The sequence below is a fragment of the Carassius gibelio genome, chromosome B19 (assembly GCF_023724105.1).
Source record: "Carassius gibelio isolate Cgi1373 ecotype wild population from Czech Republic chromosome B19, carGib1.2-hapl.c, whole genome shotgun sequence".
NCBI classification, from domain to species: Eukaryota; Metazoa; Chordata; class Actinopteri; order Cypriniformes; family Cyprinidae; genus Carassius; species Carassius gibelio.
This window is the reverse complement of record NC_068414.1, coordinates 31544832-31565409: the sequence shown is the minus strand read 5'-3', so window position 1 is coordinate 31565409 and position 20578 is coordinate 31544832. Positions and strand designations below refer to the sequence as shown.

Sequence of the window (20578 nt, the reverse complement as noted above, 5' to 3'; positions counted from 1 at the left end):
ACTTCTACTTCTACTCATGTCACTTTTTTGATAGAGCACTTGTACTTTTACTCAAGTATGGGTCTCTAGTACTTTATACATCTCTGTAAATGATCATCTTGAGTTATATTGAAAAATGCTCAATAACAGTTTATTTTACAGATTCCTTGTAAAATATTGTTTTTACTGTAATAACAGTAAGTTCTGCTTAACTAATCCTAAACCAAGCCCCAAGCCTATGAGCACTTATTACCCGCAGTACTTATATAAATATACTGGAAAAATGTCACCTTAAAGTGTAAGTCTAAGGAAATGTAAATGTTTGTATAGCTTACATACAAAATATTTGCAAGATCTTCCTATGCATATTATTATGTTAAATGAAGGGGCTATGTTAAATATTTTTTTATATGCCTGAATCTTATTTTTCATAACCTGTATGTTTTATATCGTAACTGTAAATTTACAGCATTTACTTGCACATATTTTAATTTAATTAAGGTTCTAAGAGGAAACAGATATTGTGATTTAAAATGATTACTCCTTGTCACTTGTATTTCCTGCATCTACTCTCGCGATGCAGTTCTTCCAGTTTTGCTTATTTTGGGCAATGTTGCCAGGCAACTTTGGCTTCAGTTTGTGTCAAACGGTCAACCAGGTGAGACATGGGGCCCACGACTAGCATTTACACCTTCAGAAAGGCAAAATAAGGGACACCCATTCACAACCTGCCCTTTCTTCTGCTGAACACAAAAGAGGAAATCTTGAAGAATGTGGGTAGCTAAACAGTTTCTGGTCTTTAGCAACTTCCACAGTAGAAATAAAATATATATTATCAGAGTGATTGGGGACCAAAAACTGTTTGGTTATCCACATTCTTCACAGTATCTGCCATGTTTACAGAAGAAATAATTGATTACAGGTTTGTAACAACTTGTGAGTGTGTAAAAGATGATAACATTTTTGGGTGAACTATCTCAGACAAGTCAGACAGTCTGTGCCTTCATCATTAGGACAGACCCATTGATAACTTTCCCATTCAGCTTTGATCTGGAGAGTCTTGTGTGCAAAGGACAGGTGTGAGCTCTCGATCTGTTTTAAACCATCCAGATTTAATGCATTCTGCGTTGCGTGAAAGAGCCTTAACAGCGCGCGTTCTGGAGACTATGCAAACAAATACGCCAAAATACAATCACGCGCGAATGGGCTTCTCTGATACTTCTTATGAAACTGATTTAATTAGAATTGCGATTAGTATTATAAACGGTGCAAAATATATGTTTTTAAACCAAATATGTGGTGTTCTTTTTTAAAAAAAATATGGGGTCATATGATACATATTGATTTGATACAGGACGCATAATTTTAATAACCTTTAAATATACGGGACAGTATTTTAAGGGACAGGTGGCAACCTACCACAACCTATCTGGAGTATCCAGTAAGAAATGCGTTACCCATTCTCAGTGGGAAAGTACCAAAGCAACACTGCTCAAAAAAGTTGCCCCGTGTATCATCAGTAAGGTACAATTTGCCTAAATTGAATTGGATTTTTCTTATTTTTTCACACTGGATGCAAGCTATTTAAACTACTTTTTTAAAATTTTAAATGACGGCAAGGGTAGACCTATTTTCCGTCAATTTACATGAATAGTTTGAAAATTATATTTATTTAAAATGTCGACTTACCTCTATCGGAAAAGCACAGAGCCTCAAAATGTAGTAGTCTTGTGTGAGTCACGTCCTGAGAATCCAGTCCTCTTATAGTGCATTTATGTTTGGCAAACTTGTCAGGTGAAGCAATGCAGATGACGCTTTGCATATTTTGCATAATATTTTTGAATATTAAAGAGCACATCGTCTTAACGTCTTAAAGACGATGTGCTCCCCGGTCTAAATTGCATTCATGCATTTAGCAGACCATTTTATTTATTCAGTGACGTACATCACAAAGAGCAATCTCAACAAACTGCATGGTATAGGCGAGGTAAAATTAATCTAGTAAATAAGCCGAGTAATGGAGGTCATTTATGCCTGAATCTTATTTTCCATAGCCTATATGTTTTATATCGTAACTGTAAATTTACAGCATTTACTTGCACATATTTTAATTTAATTACTAAGGTTCTAAGAGGAAACAGGCATTGTGATTTAAAATGATTACTCCTTGTCACTTGTATTTCCTGCATCTACTGTCGCGATGCGGTTCTTCCAGTTTTGCTTATCTTGGGCAATGTTGCCAGGAACTTCCAAATTGTTAGTCATGGAATCCCTGATGTTTCCTTGCGCTTAGCCAAGCGCTACCCTCAATGTGTCTTTTCAGAGCTGAGCATTTGAACCAATTACAGACATGTCTGTTGATTTCTTAAATACAATGGCCAATCAAACACTTTTTTGTCAGGATTCACTCATGCTGAAAGCTTTCTAGGGTATAATCCATTCAGAATTTCTATGAAACTTTATTTTTTCGGACACATAGGCTGCCGCCTGCAAAGTTTCTGTAATGACATCTGCATATTTTTGCAGCATTCACTCTCAATAAATAAATATATATATATATATATAATGTTGTAAATCCCTGTATCATCAAATCATTGAAGTTTAAATCCTGTTGAAGTGGGTGATTGATAGGTGAACTTATGAAACAATTTACACTTTGATTCTTCATCTGTAGTATAATGTAAATTACAACATAATAATAATAATTTCAGCTTATTCTGCAGTCTGCAGAAAAAAGCAAAGGTTGTTGACATTAATGTGCTTACATCGGAACCGTAAACATTAAAGGGATACTCCACCCCAAAATGAAAATTTTTTCATTAATCACTTACCCCCATGTTGTTCCAAACCCGTAAAAAATTTCTGTTCATCTTCGGAACACAATTTAGGATATTTTGGATGAAAACCTGGAGGCTTGAGACTGTCCCATAGACTGCCAAGTAAATAGTCAAGGTCCAGGGGTTACTTTGCGGCTGATGACTCTGTAGTCACGTACATTCAAGGAAAATAAGGTGCGCATTTATTAATTGTTGTAGGTTTTTTCTTCACTACTGTTCATGTAGCTCAATTGGTAGAACATTGACTATCAAGCGCACGGTTGGGGGATTGATTCCCCAGGAACACATGATAGGTAAAAATTGATAGCCTGAATGCACTGTAAGTTGCTTTGGATAAAAGCGTCTGATAAAAGCATAAATGTAATTTTAAATTTAATTTATTCACTGATACCACCTATATTGAACCAACACGTTCCTACTGTAAATAAATAAATAAATAAATAAATACCATTACAAACTATCAACTGTTAACTTAAAATTATTCATATTCAAAATTATTTATAATTTTGTTAAATTAAAAATTATTACCAGTTTTAATGTTTTGGGCCATATTCCATTAGGACTTAGTTTTAACGTCACCAATAGAAGGCAACAACCATTACCGACCGTTACAGTTTAAATTTAAATCCAATACAATTCCCATTAAAACCTTTTTTTTTTTTTTCAGCAGGGATGTTTAAAGGGGGGGTGAAATGCTATTTCATGCATACTGAGTTTTTTACATTGTTAAAGACTTGGATTCCCATGCTAAACATGGACAAAGTTTCAAAAATTAAGTTGTATGGCTCTGTGTGACGTTAGATGGAGCGGAATTTCCTTATATGGGTCCTGAGGGTACTTCTCCCGGAAGAGCGCGCGCTCCCGTATAGCAGAGCAGAGACATTCACTGATCAGAGCGAGAGCGTCGCGAAATGTCACAAAAGGAGTGTGTTTTTGGTTGCCAGGGCAAGACAACCCTGAACAGATTAAGAGAAAGCTTAAAAATAAAAAAAAAAGACTACAAAGTGGAACTTAGTCATTTTCCAAAAACGCTAAGCAAATATATACAGTATTGTTCAAAATAATAGCAGTACAATGTGACTAACCAGAATAATCAAGGTTTTTAGTATATTTTTTATTGCTACGTGGCAAACAAGTTACCAGTAGGTTCGGTAGATTGTCAGAAAACAAACAAGACCCAGCATTCATGATATGCACGCTCTTAAGGCTGTGCAATTGGGCAATTAGTTGAAAGGGGTGTGTTCAAAAAAATAGCAGTGTCTACCTTTGACTGTACAAACTCAAAACTATTTTGTACAAACATTTTTTTTTTCTGGGATTCAGCAATCCTGTGAATCACTAAACTAATATTTAGTTGTATGACCACAGTTTTTTAAAACTGCTTGACATCTGTGTGGCATGGAGTCAACCAACTTGTGGCACCTCTCAGCTGTTATTCCACTCCATGATTCTTTAACAACATTCCACAATTCATTCACATTTCTTGGTTTTGCTTCAGAAACAGCATTTTTGATATCACCCCACAAGTTCTCAATTGGATTAAGGTCTGGAGATTGGGCTGGCCACTCCATAACATTAATTTTGTTGGTTTGGAACCAAGACTTTGCCCGTTTACTAGTGTGTTTTGGGTCATTGTCTTGTTGAAACAACCATTTCAAGGGCATGTCCTCTTCAGCATAGGGCAACATGACCTCTTCAAGTATTTTAACATATGCAAACTGATCCATGATCCCTGGTATGCGATAAATAGGCCCAACACCATAGTAGGAGAAACATGCCCATATCATGATGCTTGCACCTCCATGCTTCACTGTCTTCACTGTGTACTGTGGCTTGAATTCAGAGTTTGGGGGTCGTCTCACAAACTGCCTGTGGCCCTTGGACCCAAAAAGAACAATTTTACTCTCATCAGTCCACAAAATGTTCCTCCATTTCTCTTTAGGCCAGTTGATGTGTTCTTTGGCAAATTGTAACCTCTTCTGCACATGCCTTTTTTTTAACAGAGGGACTTTGCGGGGGATTCTTGAAAATAGATTAGCTTCACACAGACGTCTTCTAACTGTCACAGTACTTACAGGTTACTCCAGACTGTCTTTGATCATCCTGGAGGTGATCATTGGCTGAGCCTTTGCCATTCTGGTTATTCTTCTATCCATTTTGATGGTTGTCTTCCGTTTTCTTCCACGTCTCTCTGGTTTTGCTCTCCATTTTAAGGCATTGGAGATCATTTTAGCTGAACAGCCTATCATTTTTTGCACCTCTTTATAGGTTTTCCCCTCTCTAATCAACTTTTTAATCAAAGTACGCTGTTCTTCTGAAAACTTTTGAAACTTTCCTCAGCTTTCAAATGCATGTTCAACAAGTGTTGGCTTCATCCTTAAATAGGGGCCACCTGATTCACACCTGTTTCTTCACAAAATTGATGATCTCAGTGATTGAATGCCACACTGCTATTTTTTTGAACACACCCCTTTCAACTAATTCAACTAATTGCCCAATTGCACAGCCTTAAGAGCGTGCATATCATGAATGCTGGGTCTCATTTGTTTTCTGACAATCTACTGAACCTACTGCTAACTTGTTTGCCACGTAGCAATAAAAAAATATACGAAAAACCTTGATTATTCTGGTTAGTCACATTGTACTGCTATTATTTTGAACAATACTGTATATACAGTTTCAGTACATACCACACAGAGACATTGTTGCTGATGCTGCTCTTGTTAAATTTCAGTCTCTGGATCTGATTCTGGATCATAAATATACGCTGAATCTGACTGTTAGCCATGGTTTGTTTTGGTTGGTTTTGTCCTCAGGTAATGTCACAGCTTCCACACGCTCTCAACGCAAAAGCCCACTGGCGCTCGTGATTCTTTAGCTCCGCCCACACGTCACGCCTCCAGACGCTTGTGTTTTTCCGGGAAAAATCGGTACAGACTATCTTTCTCTTATGAATATAATAAAACTAAAGACTTTTTGGAGTTATGAAAGATGCAGTACTGCTCTATAGGTACTCAAGATTAACAGGATATTGAGTGAAAATGAGCATTTCACCCCCCCTTTAATAATTTACCAAACTTTTCATTTCTCTCACCCAAACATACAGGTTGACAGCAGATGATGAATCTGTCAGAGGCACAACCAGGTTTGACATTACCAGGATCATTTACATAGTTAAACAGTGTTTGTTTTTTTTTTGTTTTTTTATATTGGCAAAATTTCTATTACGTCATAATCTACTCCTGACAAATGACACAAACATTCTTAGGCCTTGTTTTTTTCCTCAGCTTTATTTCAACAGGTGTGGACAGGCTTTAGTTAAGCATGGAATGGTGACAATGACAGCCCTCTCTCTCAATGTGAGTAAGTTATGCTCCTCTAAAGACACGTTCACTGACACCTGCAGTAGTAGACAGAAGGCGATTTAAGACAAGTATTAGTCTAAGAAAACGTCCTCAGCCATTTTCATGTGCAAAGACATTTCATCAAGTAATTAGTCAAAAGACTTTATTTGAATCCTATGTTTGCATGAAATACTATATTACAAGCTTTTTACAACTTAAAAATAGATTAATAACTATCACTACCATATCTATGTACTTGTAAATACAACATTTTATTTATTTTATTACAAATCCCGTACCGACATGTTAATCTGTAAATGTAAGGCAGAACAACAGAGAGAGAGAGAGAAAAACAGTTCACACCTGCCCATCTAATCTACACTCCATTTTTGAATAATTCTGAATTGATCAGAAATGCAGTCTATTCTCTGGAAAATAAACAACCGTACAAACAGGAAGATTGAACGATATGACACTGAACAAGCTGTGGATAAACTGTTATCAGTGGAAGCTTATATGGCTAGACTGACTGCAAACATCACTAGATGAACATGACTGATAATGAAATGACTAGTTACCATATTCATGCAGTAATACTGTATAGTATAAGACAACCGTTCCAGAACCCTTGGTCATCTGAACAGCAGATGCACGGTTTAAAAACAGAAGAAAATTAAAGCAATTTTGTGGTTTACATGCAAATTTAGCCAGCGTTTATATTATAGACCGAGTTCATACATTGTTAAAATGCACCAAGGCGCCATGTGGTCAAGGTCTGCATTCAGCCAGATCACAAACAATGCAAGCAGCATAGCCGTGCCGTTCTGTAACGGGAAAAGCCAGCATTAACAACGCGCCACAAAGTACGAGGATTATTGCAGGACGACAACTCCAAACTTGAAAAAAAATCCCATAGACCATCTTTAGAATAAATGACCTACTGGTTTCCCAAAGGAGGATATGTTACGACTGAACAGTGGCGCCCCCAGGAAATATTAATAGGGGTGGCCAAAGGAGGCCACAGTAAATCTTGGGGTGGCATATCAAAATAAAGGAAAAAAATAAGGGTTTGCTATATATAAAAAGAAAATATCTCTCTGTGATTTCTGGGATTTTATTGATAACGATAATTAGACAATATTTTGCTGAGTATGTTATTGTGCTGATATCTTATTTCTAATTTTACTGACAGCTGACTCCTAATTTTTTTAGTTTTACCTTATTTTTTTTTCTAAAAGTGTGCAGCATCTTTTAGGTCAGATACTTGCATTTGGGCTGTTACCAAGCAAATGCAATCAGTATCAACCAAATTGATCTTTGCAATGCAGAGGAAACAGAGGCTGCATCTTAAGTGCCATTTAGATGTTTTTGCACTGTTTAATGCAGCTCTGTGGGACATTAAATACTTTAACCTGCCGTTACACATGAATAAATAATGTTCTGATATTTTATACATAAAACATTGAAATCTGCTGTTTGAAATTATATTTAAAAAAAAGAAAAGGTACCTTAAATGAGAACTTAAAACCTCCAGTAGGTGGCAGCGAATCACTGATAATAAATGAGTCATTGCGATTGAACCGAATCATTTAAACGGTTGATTTATTCAGGAACAAAACACGATCTAGTCACTAGTTTAGACCATCACCTAATGTAAGCGCGCACACTGTGTTTTGTTTGGATGGGGAAGGGCAGCTACTCTGATGGCGCTAATTTACAATCTTTTTTGGTGGCTGCAGCCGGTGCTGCATTTTTTTCACTTATCAAACTACTGTGAATTTACATTCTGCATTTAAATTAAGTTCCCACTGCAAATCATCCTAGCCGTGGCCACCCCTTGGGGGCGCCCCTGCGACTGAAGGAGCTGATTTATTAATGGCAGAGCATCTGTTGGCACTTTTGGACCTTTCGTTCACAAACTTACCGGAGGGTAATGAAGTCCAACAAACCCCCTGAGAGAACTTAAAGATAATGGCTGTTCCCTGAAAGGGGCACAACCAGGACAAAAGACAAAAACATCTAAATCGAACACTTTTTTACAGTTAGGCTCACACTCAGATGCTTTCTGCTCTGAGTGATTATTCACAGTGCATAACATGGGGTAGTGGATGAGAGGAAAAACAAACAACAAAACACTGAACATGTTGCCTGACGTAGTAGTTAAGACATTTTCCAGGGACATGCTTTCCGCTTCCCATCTCAAGTGCTGAGCTTTACCTACACACAGGTTCTGAAAGTCATGTCTAGTTCTCAGTGCACATCCAACCGAATGTGCAGTGCTACCTAGATACAAGGGAAAATAATTAAATATAGTTAACCGTTATTGATGATGGAATGCAATACTTTCCTGTATTTCACTCTTTTCTGAGCGAAGACAACCTTCTGCACCAGATTAAGGTGATACAATGGAGCTTGCTTGAATGTAGAGGAATGTTATCCGATGGGCGAATGGCTGTTAATAAGGTGCAGGCTTTGTGTCTTTAGATGTGCATGTGAGATTGTCTGTTTATGAGCGTATGGGTCTGTGTGAAGAACCCTCGTCGCCGATGCAATCCAAGCGACTGGTCACAGTGTTTACCTCCCAACAGGCGGCAAAGGAGGGGCTCCTCTCATTACTGTCAAACAAACAAAGAAATGTATGAGTCCAAGAACAAAAATCACTCTTGATATGGTACCAAAACCAAATCATAGCCATCAGACAAAAGCATTCAGCAGAGGTGTGTGATCAAGCTACTAGGGGTGTAAATCGGCACTGGTTTCACAATTAACCGAAGGTAAAGTGCACACTCATTGTTTGCCTGGTGCTCGTGTTATCGATGTTTCTGCGCAGATACCCGCGATCCTGAAGGCCGACGAGAGCCACAGAGCGGTCATGCTTCACGCCGTAAACGACACCACGCTGCGGCAGACGGAGACGATTATCGTGTCAGGACCACTGTCCACGTATCGACGAGGACACGAAAAGTTCAGTAGACTTTTTGCTTGAAATGAATGGTTGTTGTCATGGTGTAAAGAACAGAAACTGCTATTTGTTAATAACTGGAATCTTTTCTGGGAGCGTCCTAGGCTGTTTCGCGCTGATGGATTGCACCCCAGCAGAGTCGGAGCTGCTTTCTGACAACATCTCCAGGACACTTCGCTCCATGTGACTAGTAAGACAATTCTCAGATAACTATTATGATGATTTTTTGTTCCACCCGCTTAAATGATAAAAGTACTTGCACTGTACAATCTATTAAGACTGTGTCTGTTCCCCGAATAGTGAGGTCAAAATATAAATTGAATGTAGGGTCTAGAAAAAATCTTATCGTGATTAAACCAGAAACATGTAAAGTAAATGAACAAAAACAATTTTTAAAGTTTGGGCTCATAAATATTAGATCACTCACACCTAGGGCTGGGATAAACGATTATTTTTTAAACGATTAATCTAGCGATTATTTTTTAGATGCATCGATTAATCTAACGATTAATTTTTTCAGACCAATTCGAATTCGATTATCTCCCCATTAATTGACTACTAACAATTTATACATGTTGATTTACATATCTGAATGAAAAAAACATGAATTCCTTAACATTGCAATGTTTATTTGTCTTAAAATTACAAAATAAAAGACTAAGAATGCATTACTTTGCACTTGTATAGAGATAGCATTCAATAAAACCTTAAAGCCTTGAAAACACAGCTTACTGAAACAAGCTTACAGAACACATAGGGCCTAGTTTACAAAAAAAAGTTCTTCTTTCAGATGAAAATAACAACTTGATGTCTAGCATTCAATAAAAAAGCTCACCCAAAATACTTGTTTAGAGCAATTTAAAGAATACAGTAACCAATGTAAACTTGAGGGCTTTAAGCTAATACAGAGAGTGCTTTTCCAAACAAAAAAAAATTTAACAGTGAACCAAAACTAGATCCTAGTGAGCTGGCAAATTATAGGCCTATTTCAAATCTTCCATTTATGTCTAAAATTTTTGAAAAAGTTGTCTGCTCAATTGAGCACCTTCCTGCAAACAAATGATCTATATGAAGAATTTCAGTCAGGTTTCAGGCCCCACCATAGCACAGAAACTGCACTTGTTAAAATTACAAATTACCTGCTTCTTGCGTCAGATCAAGGCTGCATCTCATTTCTAGTTTTACTTGATCTTAGTGCAGCGTTCGACACCATAGGGCATGACATACTCATAGATCGAATACAAAACTATACAGGTATTCAAGGGCAGGCTCTAAGATGGTTAAGATCCTACCTGTCCAATCGCTACCATTTTGTTTACTTAAATGGGGAGTCATCTTATTTATCATCAGTAAAATATGGAGTGCCACAAGGATCCGTCCTAGGTCTCCTTCTATTTTCAATATACATGTTGCCCCTTGGTAATATTATTTGAAAACACGGAATTAGCTTCCACCGTTTTGCTGATGATACTCCACTATATATCTCAACAAGACCAGATGAAACCTCTAAATTATCTAAGCTAACAGAGTGTGTTAAAAATGTAAAAGATTGGATGACCAATAATTTTCTCAAATTAAATTCAGATAAGACAGAGATATTAATTATTGGACCAAAACACTACACAAAATCTTGTAGTTTACAATCTGCAACTAGACGGATGTACTGTTACTTTACAGTCAAAAATCTGGGTGTTATATTAGACCGCAACTTCTTCAAACAGCATTCTTCCATCTTAGAAACATCGCCAAGCTATGAAATGTGTTACCCTTTTTCTGATGCAGAAAAGCTAGTTAGTGCATTCATGACCTCTAGACTGGACTATTGTAATGCACTTCTAGGTGGTTGTCCTGCTTCTTCAATAAACAAGGTACAGGTAGTCCAAAATGCACCGGATAGAGTCCTTACAAGGTCAAGAAAATATGATCATATTACCCCAATTTTACAGTCTCTGCACTGGCTACCTATTAAGTTCTGTATCAGTTACAAATTATCATTACTATACTATAAGGCCCTAAATGGTTTAGCTCCTGCGTACCTAACTAGCCTTCTACCACGCTACAACCCATCACGCACCCTAAGGTCACATAACGCTGGACTTTTGGTAGTTCCTAGGATAGCAAAGTCCACTAAAGGAGGTAGAGCTTTTTTACATTTGGCTCCCAAACTCTGGAATAGCCTTCCTGATAATGTTCGGGGTTCAGACACACTCACTCTGTATAAATCTAGATTAAAAACGCATCTTTTTCGACAAGCATTTGAATAATGTATCTTAAATTGTTTGTATCTGATCAAATGTGCATTCTTATTCTTTAGCTTGGGTTAAACTAATTAATTTTACTTTGTTGGAACAGCAGCTATGCTAATGATGTTTCTATGTTTTGCCACGGGATTTACAGAACACCTGAGAAGAAATGATGCTGACCCTCAGAGGACCTCAGATGATGCTAACCCTGAATCAACAAACAGAACTAACACATTTTTTTTTTTGTGATTGTTGCGGGCAAAAATCCTTGATTTTGCGGCATGTTTTCTTAAAAAAATGCGATGGAATATGCGGGATATTTTTTGCAATTTTATGCGATGAAATTGCGTGAACTAGCAAAAATTGCGGTTTGATGAAAAAGAGAAAGAAAGGTGATTCCACCAACACCTTTTCTCACTAGGCTACTACCTTGAGGTAAAGAGTAATTTCTTATTACTTCCTATGATAAGTGAACATACTAAATCACAGAATATTTAAGTTGCAATCTCTTACTGCAACGTAAATTATTTTATAAACTACTAATATAATTACAACTGTAAGTTTTTGGTACAGTCTGTAAGAAAAAAAGTGCAATCTTACAACTGTAAAGTTGCATCAACTTCTGAATGAAACTACAACAGTGTTAATAGCCTAGTGAGAAGGGGGTGTTGGGGAAATCACCTTTTTTTTTCTCTATTTCATCACACCGCAGTTTCAATATAATTTGGCTCCATTGTTATTTAACAAATCGGGAAACTGCTTTGCACGTTTTTTTGTGCTTATTTTTGTTGTCAAATAAGAATGATTTGTGCGCTTCAAGTTTCACCTGGTTTTTTGGTTTTTCTACAAATCCTGTCATATGTGCACAGACTGACAGTCACCACTTATAAGCTATTAATAAATATTGTAGAAATTTTTCTGTAAAGTTGCTTTGTAACAATTTGTATTGTAAAAAGCGCTATACAAATAAACTTGAATTGAATTATCATGTCAACGATTCAATTCAATATCACAGTTATATCAAATTTATTTTGTGCATTTTTGTTAAATTATATAAACAGGCTACTTTTAAAAATAATTACGTTAAATTAAATATTAATAATTAATTATTGTTAAGAATTAGACAAAGTAAATATAGCTTTGAAACATACAAGCAAATATAAAGAAATGAAGGCGAGAAAAGACGATTACAAGGGATAAACAAAAAGCACTTTCAGTATAAGAGTGTTTTTAAGAATACAAAAGTTTACAGACAAACATAGTAATGGGTTTTTCTTTTTTCCTTAGCATTAATGTTCATAAACAGTGGCAGCTTTAATAGACTGCATTCACACTAATGCACAGATCCGTTTACACATATCGGTTGTTTTGTCGTGTTCTGAATACATAACTGACTGTTTACACACTATTTTCGAATCATAAAAGTATTCAGAGATGCAAGTGCATTTAAATGCAGCCGCAAGCTTCAGGACAAACAAACACGAAGCGTCGAGCATCTAATACCTACTGCATTCCAAAAGGCAGAAATTAAAGCGTATCTAAAGTAAAAAAATAAAATGCAGCGAGTGGAACTCTGTGGTTATTCTGTGCAATGAAGCCACTGCAACAGTCTCCATATGTGGGGAAAATGCCAAGCACAGATGTAAAACTGGAGTGTATATTTAATACTCACGTGACAAGCGTGTATACGAATTACGTCAATAGGCTATAATTGATTGTGGTCTATTACTGCACTGATGAAGAATCGTCCATGTATGCATCGCAATGCACTGATTAATTTTGACACCCCTAAAACCTACTGAAGATGAAAAGCATGCAGCAGTTCTGTCTTTACACAAGCTCCTGAAAGCATACGAGTGATCAAAGGAGGCTTTGTGCTCACTGTCAGATGCATTACATGCATTTGTTGAAGCTTGTGGTTTTTCTGAACAAAACTGCTAGATTGAAATGTTAATTTCTTGGGACTTACCTCTGTTAGCTTTGCTTGGGTATATCTTAGTGAAGTGTCTATACTCTTCTGGAGGAGGGAAGTCATCCAGAGGATGAAAAGAATACTTGGACTCAAAATCATCTGATGGAAGAGACAAATAAAAAAAATGTGTATAGCATTTTTAAAATATACTTTATTCAGCAGGAAACATTACATTGATCAAAAGTGACAGCGAAGACATTTATCATGATGTTTGAACTAAATCTATCGGTTTCCACAAAAAATATTAAACAGCACGACTGTTTTCAACATTGATAATAAATGTTTCTTGAGCAGCAAATCGGCATATTAGAATGATTTCTGAAGGATCATTTGACACTCAAGGTTTAAATTAAAATAAATTCACAATACTACTGTTTATACTCTGGATAAGAATGTCTGCTAAATGCTTAAAAATGTATAAAATGCCAATATTTTGCAACACCACATAATTACATTATTGATGATCTAAGAAAGGGTGAGCACATGCCTAATAATGCCACTATATTGTCTAAAAATACATTGAGGCAAATTATTTAGAGCAATTATCTTGTTAGCATCATCATACACTAAATATGCAGTGACTCAGTAACAGCTGCAACTGCGGATGCCTGTCAACTCATTTTATGAGTAACTTGTTTTTATACGAAAATTAATCTGAATATTTCTAGATTTATAACTTAGAACTTTATATATATTTTGCACAATACCAGGGCCCAAGAATAAAGACGGGCCACTGTGAGTGTGTTTCTGTAATTCACATGACAAAGCCATCTCTTGCGCAAGGAGATGAATGCAGAGCCAACGCTTAAATTTGGAGAAAAAAATCCTCCTCTCTAAATGAACGGAGGATGATAAAATGAGGATGTGAGGACAGGTGCAGGGTGAGAGTGAGCATGAAGGACTCACCTACAAAGGAACGGGAAATGGAAGTGTGTCCATTGCGGATGGGCGGGGGAGGGGGCGGGGGTCCGGCTGGTGTGCGGGAGGGGGGAGGAGGGGGCTTGCCTCGACTTGGGACATCCGAGCTAGTGCCATGAGTCCGGTGAGGAGGAGGCGGCGGCGGAGGAGCATCCCGACCATTTCGTGATGGCTGCCCAGGAACTGGAGGAGCTAGTTAAAGAAAGATACATTTATGTTGAAACAACCAGCAAATAACTAAAAGACAAACATCAATAGATAAATCATTTAAAATTATATTTCTCATGCACCACAGTTCAACTCGATATGACAGCTTTGAGTGAGGTTTAATCTGGGGTTGACATGCCCCATTCAACTTTTTTGATGTTATGACGAGGTTATGTGAATAAATGCTTACATTTCGATCCATTCCTTATACAAATATAATCATGACTCAGAATAAAAGGGCCTTATTGTTATAATCTATATCTATAGTGATTTTGTGGTGTCCTGTAAGGAAACGGAGAGATGTGATTACAATGACAGATGTATGAAAAACAGAAGCTTCAAAATTCTACTTATGTGTTAAACATAAGTTAAATAATAAATATTGACTGTTTTTCAATTCCAAGAATGCAAAGAACAGACTTGAGTTCTCGTGGAGCTTTCTTAGAAGAATGAAGTAGGAAGGACGTGAGAACACAGAACACACCTGTATGAGTACTGAGACGTGCTGCATTCTTGCTTAACTGAACGTATAATCACAGCAAGAGCAGCAGCCAGTGAACCATAAACATAACAAACATGTCATCATAACCTATTAAAACAATTCAAACTTTTATAAATAATATTTATATGCCATATCATTCTATATCGTTTTATTTTACAACATTACACATATTGAGAAACGGAATCATTTATTCTGAAGCAGTCTCATCAGTGCTCTATCAGGTATCACTTTTTTACTTTTTGATATTTGCCTTAAATTGATTGCTGTTACACTTTTTAACTCTATGAAGGTAGGACAATATTTTCCTAAACTGATTAAATGTACATGTCTTTATTTACGTAGAATTCTTACATGTGATCAATATATTACATTAGAATAAGACGACACTGTATGGTTGTTACTATTCAAATGAAATCAGTATCAACTAACTCCATCTGTCCAAATGCATAAAATATTAAGTGAAGAGTGGGGCTCTCGCTCCGTTCCCACGGTTTTCGGCCTCGCCCCACTCATCACATATTGTTATTAGATTAATGTTTTACTTTATTGACAGACAAATATGAAATGTTGTAAAAATGCAATGATACTTTAAAATATGAAATTAATTTTCATTGATTCAACCGACCGTTTAACCTGTTAACTGTCACCCGTCCACTCTGTGTGACGCCTACATTTCCTTCACTATATTACAATTAAATCTAATCTAATCTTGACAAACTATACATTGTTGGAAAGGTCTAAGACTCCCAAATATATATTCTTCCAATGTTTTTTGTTACAAATTATGTAGGAAAAGTAATCGATTATTTTATGACAAGAGTGCACCCTCAAAAAACCAAATTATAACTGGACTTCTTTGTTGCCTTTTTCTCTATCACATTTTAGAAATCATCAAAAATTATATATCGACTGAAAACTTAAAATTGCTAAATTCATCCTTTAAAACCCATTTTAAAATCAGACATTGCATTGTCACATAAATGGTACATCAATATCATGTTAGAAAATATTTTCATTCATGAAGTATAAAAATGTAAGTTTGGATCGTGCACTACAAAGTCAATGTTCAAAAATTTGAGTGACAGTTAAGGGGTTAAACGGCTGATTCATTCAATAAATGAAGCAAGTAACCATTTTTTTAAAAGGCTCACTGAATAATTGACTCGTTCAAAAATTAATAATTCTCCGGAGTCTGAACTGAGGCGACCTTGATACTGTTTATACGTTATCCATTATTAGTCACGGTTTACACTGAAAGTAATAAAATCATAATCATTCCCGCCAAAGTTTCAGTGCAGCCCTATTTATTGTTTGTTATTCAAATTTTGATCAGGTTACTTGTCCGGTCAGGCAAGTAAAATTCTCTTTCACTTGCCCCTTTACAAAATCCACTTGTCCCAGACAAGCGTTAATGTCAAGACCTGTGTGTGTGTGTGTGTGTGTGTGTGTGTGTACATATATATTTATTTATTAATACTTTTACTCCACAAAGTTGCATTAAATCAAACAATCAAAAGTGAAAGTAAAGGCATTTATAGTGCTACAAAAGATTTAGATTTCAAATAAATGCTGTTCTGCTGAAATGCTGCTCCATTTAAGTTGTAATAATATTTCACAACATTTATATTTTTACTTCTCTATTTCCGAGAGTAGTGTAGTAAAAAAACAAAAAAACAACTGTAAATTATATAAATGTCACAGACAATAGAGCTCACCTGCTCCTCGTCCCGGGGGCTCTCGTGCTGGAGGAGGGGGTCTGGCGGCCTGCGGGGTGGGGGATGGTGGTGGAGGCGGCGCATGTCCACGTGTCGGTGTGTGTCCACCTGCTGAAGGCTTCTTGCTGAGCGAGTTGTGTCTCTGGGGCAGTTGGGGGGAATCCTCATTCACAGGACTGGAGGGGCCATTGGAAACCCCTGACTGCTGACGGTATGGGGGCGGCGGCGGGGCCAGGGAGGAAGAGGAGGATGAAGACGAGCGGCTGCTCGCAGGTGACGGAGGTGGTTTCACAGGTGGAGGTGGTGCGTTTTCACGCACCAGCGCTGGAGAAGGTCCTCGCTGCCCTGGAGTTGGCGGAAGTGGCTTTTCGCGATTGTACAAGGGCACATTGGCTTTCTGCGATGGAGCAGGAGGAGCATTTCCACGCCGAGACATGGGGGGTGGTGGAGGTGGGGCAGAAGAGCTGTGCTTCATGCCTGTAGACGGGCTGCTGCCTCCACCGGGGGAACGGGAGAGATCAGGCAGGGACGGTCTCTGGGAACGGCCAGACTCTGGAGAGGCCTGCTGAGAGGGACTGTCGGGGTCATCGTGGCTGCCGGCTGGGCGAGGTGCAGCAGAACGAGTGCCGGGAGGGTGCAATGCAGACCGGCCTGCTGCACCATCTGCAACACAACCGGTTCATATCTGAGAAACACTGGCACAATAATTAAATATCAATCATATTTTTAGAAAACGGATTACTACAGAATGAATAAGAACATATTTGAAAAAACTAAGTATGAAATCTACACATTCTTAAAAGTAAAGGTTGTTTTTTGGCATCTATGGTTCGATGAAGAACCTTTAAGATCAATGGTATCTTTCCATTCCACAAAAGGTTCCATGCATTGTACATGCACAAAATAGAAAGGAATAAAGTTTTCCCCAGTAACGGCTGTACAAAAAGCAGCACTGAGCTCACAAACGCTGCTTTATCAGGTATGACATACAAGATTAAACATTTTCTGAAGACAGCTGGTTTTCTTTCAGACGTATTGTGATATAAAACACATGTGCCGCATTTTTATTTTGAAACGTGCAGTGCATATGTTTACTCAACAAAGTCAAAGCCTTTTGGGAAATGTATTTGTTGAGGTCCGTTTTAATATCCATGTATAGGAAACACATCCCACGGCATAATAACCTGAGTCAAATTCAGTCTAGTTTTTTGAGCATATTGAGCACAACAGAGGGTGATAAGACAATTACATATTTGGATTAACTATTCCTTTGCGATATGGACAAAAAAAAAAACTATCGCAATTTATTTGATCAATTTTGATTTTATGACAATTTCGATTAATCGCACAGCCCTATTGAGAACCACCACTTTAAATAGACAACATTTTTAATTATCACCACACCTCCTACAGATCGTAATTTTGGGACGCCACCCTGAAATAGCCCTCCCACTGGCTGGACCACGGCAGAAGACCCTCCACTGCTGGACACGCCTCCGCCACTTCCTTTCGGCTCTGAAAAAAAAAAAAAATATTCAGTGATATCCCACATTTGCTGACCTATCAATTTCATGCAATTCTCATGAGTCCTCCACTTACTCTCAATCAAAGGTGCACTCCTGTCATTGACAACGCCAACTTTCTTCAGCTTGGTCCCTTTGCAGATATCAGAGAGCAATGCCCCTCTGCCCTTCGTTTCATCTCGGCTCAGCTTGGGAGGGGTTGTGTTTGCCTGTGGATAAACAGAGTGTTCCTTTATTTGTTCAGGTCAAGTTTTCACAGAGGCATTTGAAGTTTGCATTGAGCATGCTGTGAATATTTTCGAGGTGAGGTTTTGCAGTTCCTAATAAAGTTACCTGCCAAAGAGAGAGTACTTACCTGGCTAAGGGTGGGGGGAGGAGGGGGAGGGGGAGGAATGGGCATCTTGGATCTCTGTCCGGTGTTTACAGCTAAGAGTATTGGACAATTAAAACTTTGTGAAGACGGTCACCTATAGAAACAGAAAATAATTGTCAATCAAACTGATTACATACATATAAAATGTGTGTTTGCATTTAGGGTTAACTCGAATAAACTAGGCCTTGTTTCCCCATGAAACATGCAGTAAGAACAGTAAAACCCTAAAATATTATTACAGCTGTTTTCTATTTAAATATATTTTAAAATGTATTTTATTCATGTGATGCTTCGGCTCAACGAGCGTTTCTTTATATTATCAATGTTGAAAACATTTGTGCTGCTTCATATTTTTGTGGAAACTGGTAATTTTTTATTTTCCTGATTCAAAGAAAGTTAATTAGAATATCATTTATTCGAAACTTTTGTATCATTATAAGTGCCTTTACTGTCAATTTTGGAAAGTGAAAGTTTTTGGAAAGTGGTGCACATATATTATCCAAGTTCCAAACAGACAACCCAGATGTCTGTCATTACAAACAGGCAGTCACTGATCCATATTCTTCAGCATTTAATTATAATCCTCTTATTTAATAAGATAACAAGCTGACAACGACACACATCTGTTACATCTGACAGCTCATGACTTTAACTTAACAGAGTATTATCAGTATTTCTTTCTCTCAAAAAAAAAAAAAAAACAGAATGGAAACTACAATTGTTATAACTGTAAAACATATAAATGTGAATGGGACATTCGCATTTTTGATGCCTGTGATGACTAGAATAAACGAAGCAGTTGATACACAATAAATGAGTGTAGTTACTTTGGTAACTCAAATGAAACTGGATTAATTTGGATGTAAACAACACGGCCTGCAGACTACGACCGTTTGACCCGTATAACTTTACTCTTTTCAACTCATTTCGCTGACGACAAAATCATTAATCATTGCTCATCAGATGACTGTGAAATGTATGTCTCGTGTTTTATTTCCACATTCATTTGTATTTTGAATTAGCTCGAATTTAGCCTTAGCTAAGCTTGTCCTCGCGCTGGGCAGGTGCGTCTATCACGTCAACACCTGCCGACGGTGCGTGGAAAAAAAGATCCTTCGGACAAACCTGACATAACGTGTTTATGTAATGAAGTAATACAATGTTTGTGCCTACTTTTTCCCCACAATGTCCGATGTTTTCGCAAACCGGGTTCCCTTCAGACATGATATCGCGCGTCAATCGCCGTGATTCGCTGATGCTCCGCCGTTCAAACCGGAAATTACGTCACTGTACGTTTTGGCGTGATAATGTTTATTATTTATTTTAAAAGAGCCATCTTTATTACATTATTGCACACAGAGCTGCGAAAATCTGAGTGCTTGGGATTATAATGTTTGGGTTTCTATTTTTCGCAACAAAAAATATACATATTTATTATTATATATTATTTTATTGAATTTCCAGTTTTTAGACCTTGTGAACATGGTAATTATTGGTGGTAAATCACATTTACACATGATGCAAAAAAAAGAAAATAAAAAAAGTAAGCCCTCCTTTATATCGTTATGGTTTTGTGAGAATGTTTTGTTTCAAATGCTTCAAAATCTGATTATTCGCAGATAATTAAATGTAGCCATATTATAGTCTTACCAACATCATGTCACTGAAACTGATGTCCACACAAAATGCGTGCATGATAACTAGTTTTGCTTCGCCTAATAAAGTATTACCAAAATATCCCCTATTCTCAAATGCAGACTCTCGTTTATATTTCATTCAAGCAATGCTATTTTATGATACTGAGGAAGAAATAAAACAGCAAGTGTCCTAAATACCAGAAATGCCCAATGTTGACACGTGGTGGTGCTATAAGATGTACTATTTTGATTTGCATGCCTTATTACAGTCATATGTGCTTTAACTGCAAGTAAACAACTGCACATTGTCTGTGGTATTACATCAGCTTACTTACTATGCGTCACATGCGTACTATGCTTTCTTAG

General features: G+C 37.2%; 1 protein-coding gene across 1 annotated transcript; it reads right to left on the bottom strand.

The window, feature by feature from the left end:
* Nucleotides 1-6085: 6085 nt before the first annotated feature.
* On the bottom strand, nucleotides 6086-19893 carry LOC127979504 (WAS/WASL-interacting protein family member 2). The gene is made up of 8 exons (XM_052585015.1): nucleotides 19749-19893; nucleotides 18558-18669; nucleotides 18279-18411; nucleotides 18084-18194; nucleotides 16680-17342; nucleotides 14244-14447; nucleotides 13335-13436; nucleotides 6086-8775 (listed from the first exon to the last, which is right to left on the bottom strand). Exons 2-8 carry the CDS (start codon nucleotides 18600-18602, stop codon nucleotides 8735-8737), a joined length of 1299 nt encoding a protein of 432 aa, XP_052440975.1. The 5' UTR covers nucleotides 18603-18669; nucleotides 19749-19893; the 3' UTR covers nucleotides 6086-8734.
* Between the last annotated feature and the right edge of the window lie 685 nt (nucleotides 19894-20578).

Excerpts from the sequence above, each read along its gene's own strand:
- LOC127979504 (XM_052585015.1), bottom strand. The coding sequence starts at position 18,602 with ATGCCCATTCCTCCCCCTCCCCCTCCTCCCCCCACCCTTAGCCAG. Across the intron at positions 18,195-18,278 it reads GAGTGCACCTTTGATTGAGA|AGCCGAAAGGAAGTGGCGGA; the intron begins GTAAGTGGAGGA and ends TTTTTTTTTCAG. Across the intron at positions 8,776-13,334 it reads CCCAAGCAAAGCTAACAGAG|TAATGAGAGGAGCCCCTCCT; the intron begins GTAAGTCCCAAG and ends TTTGTTTGACAG.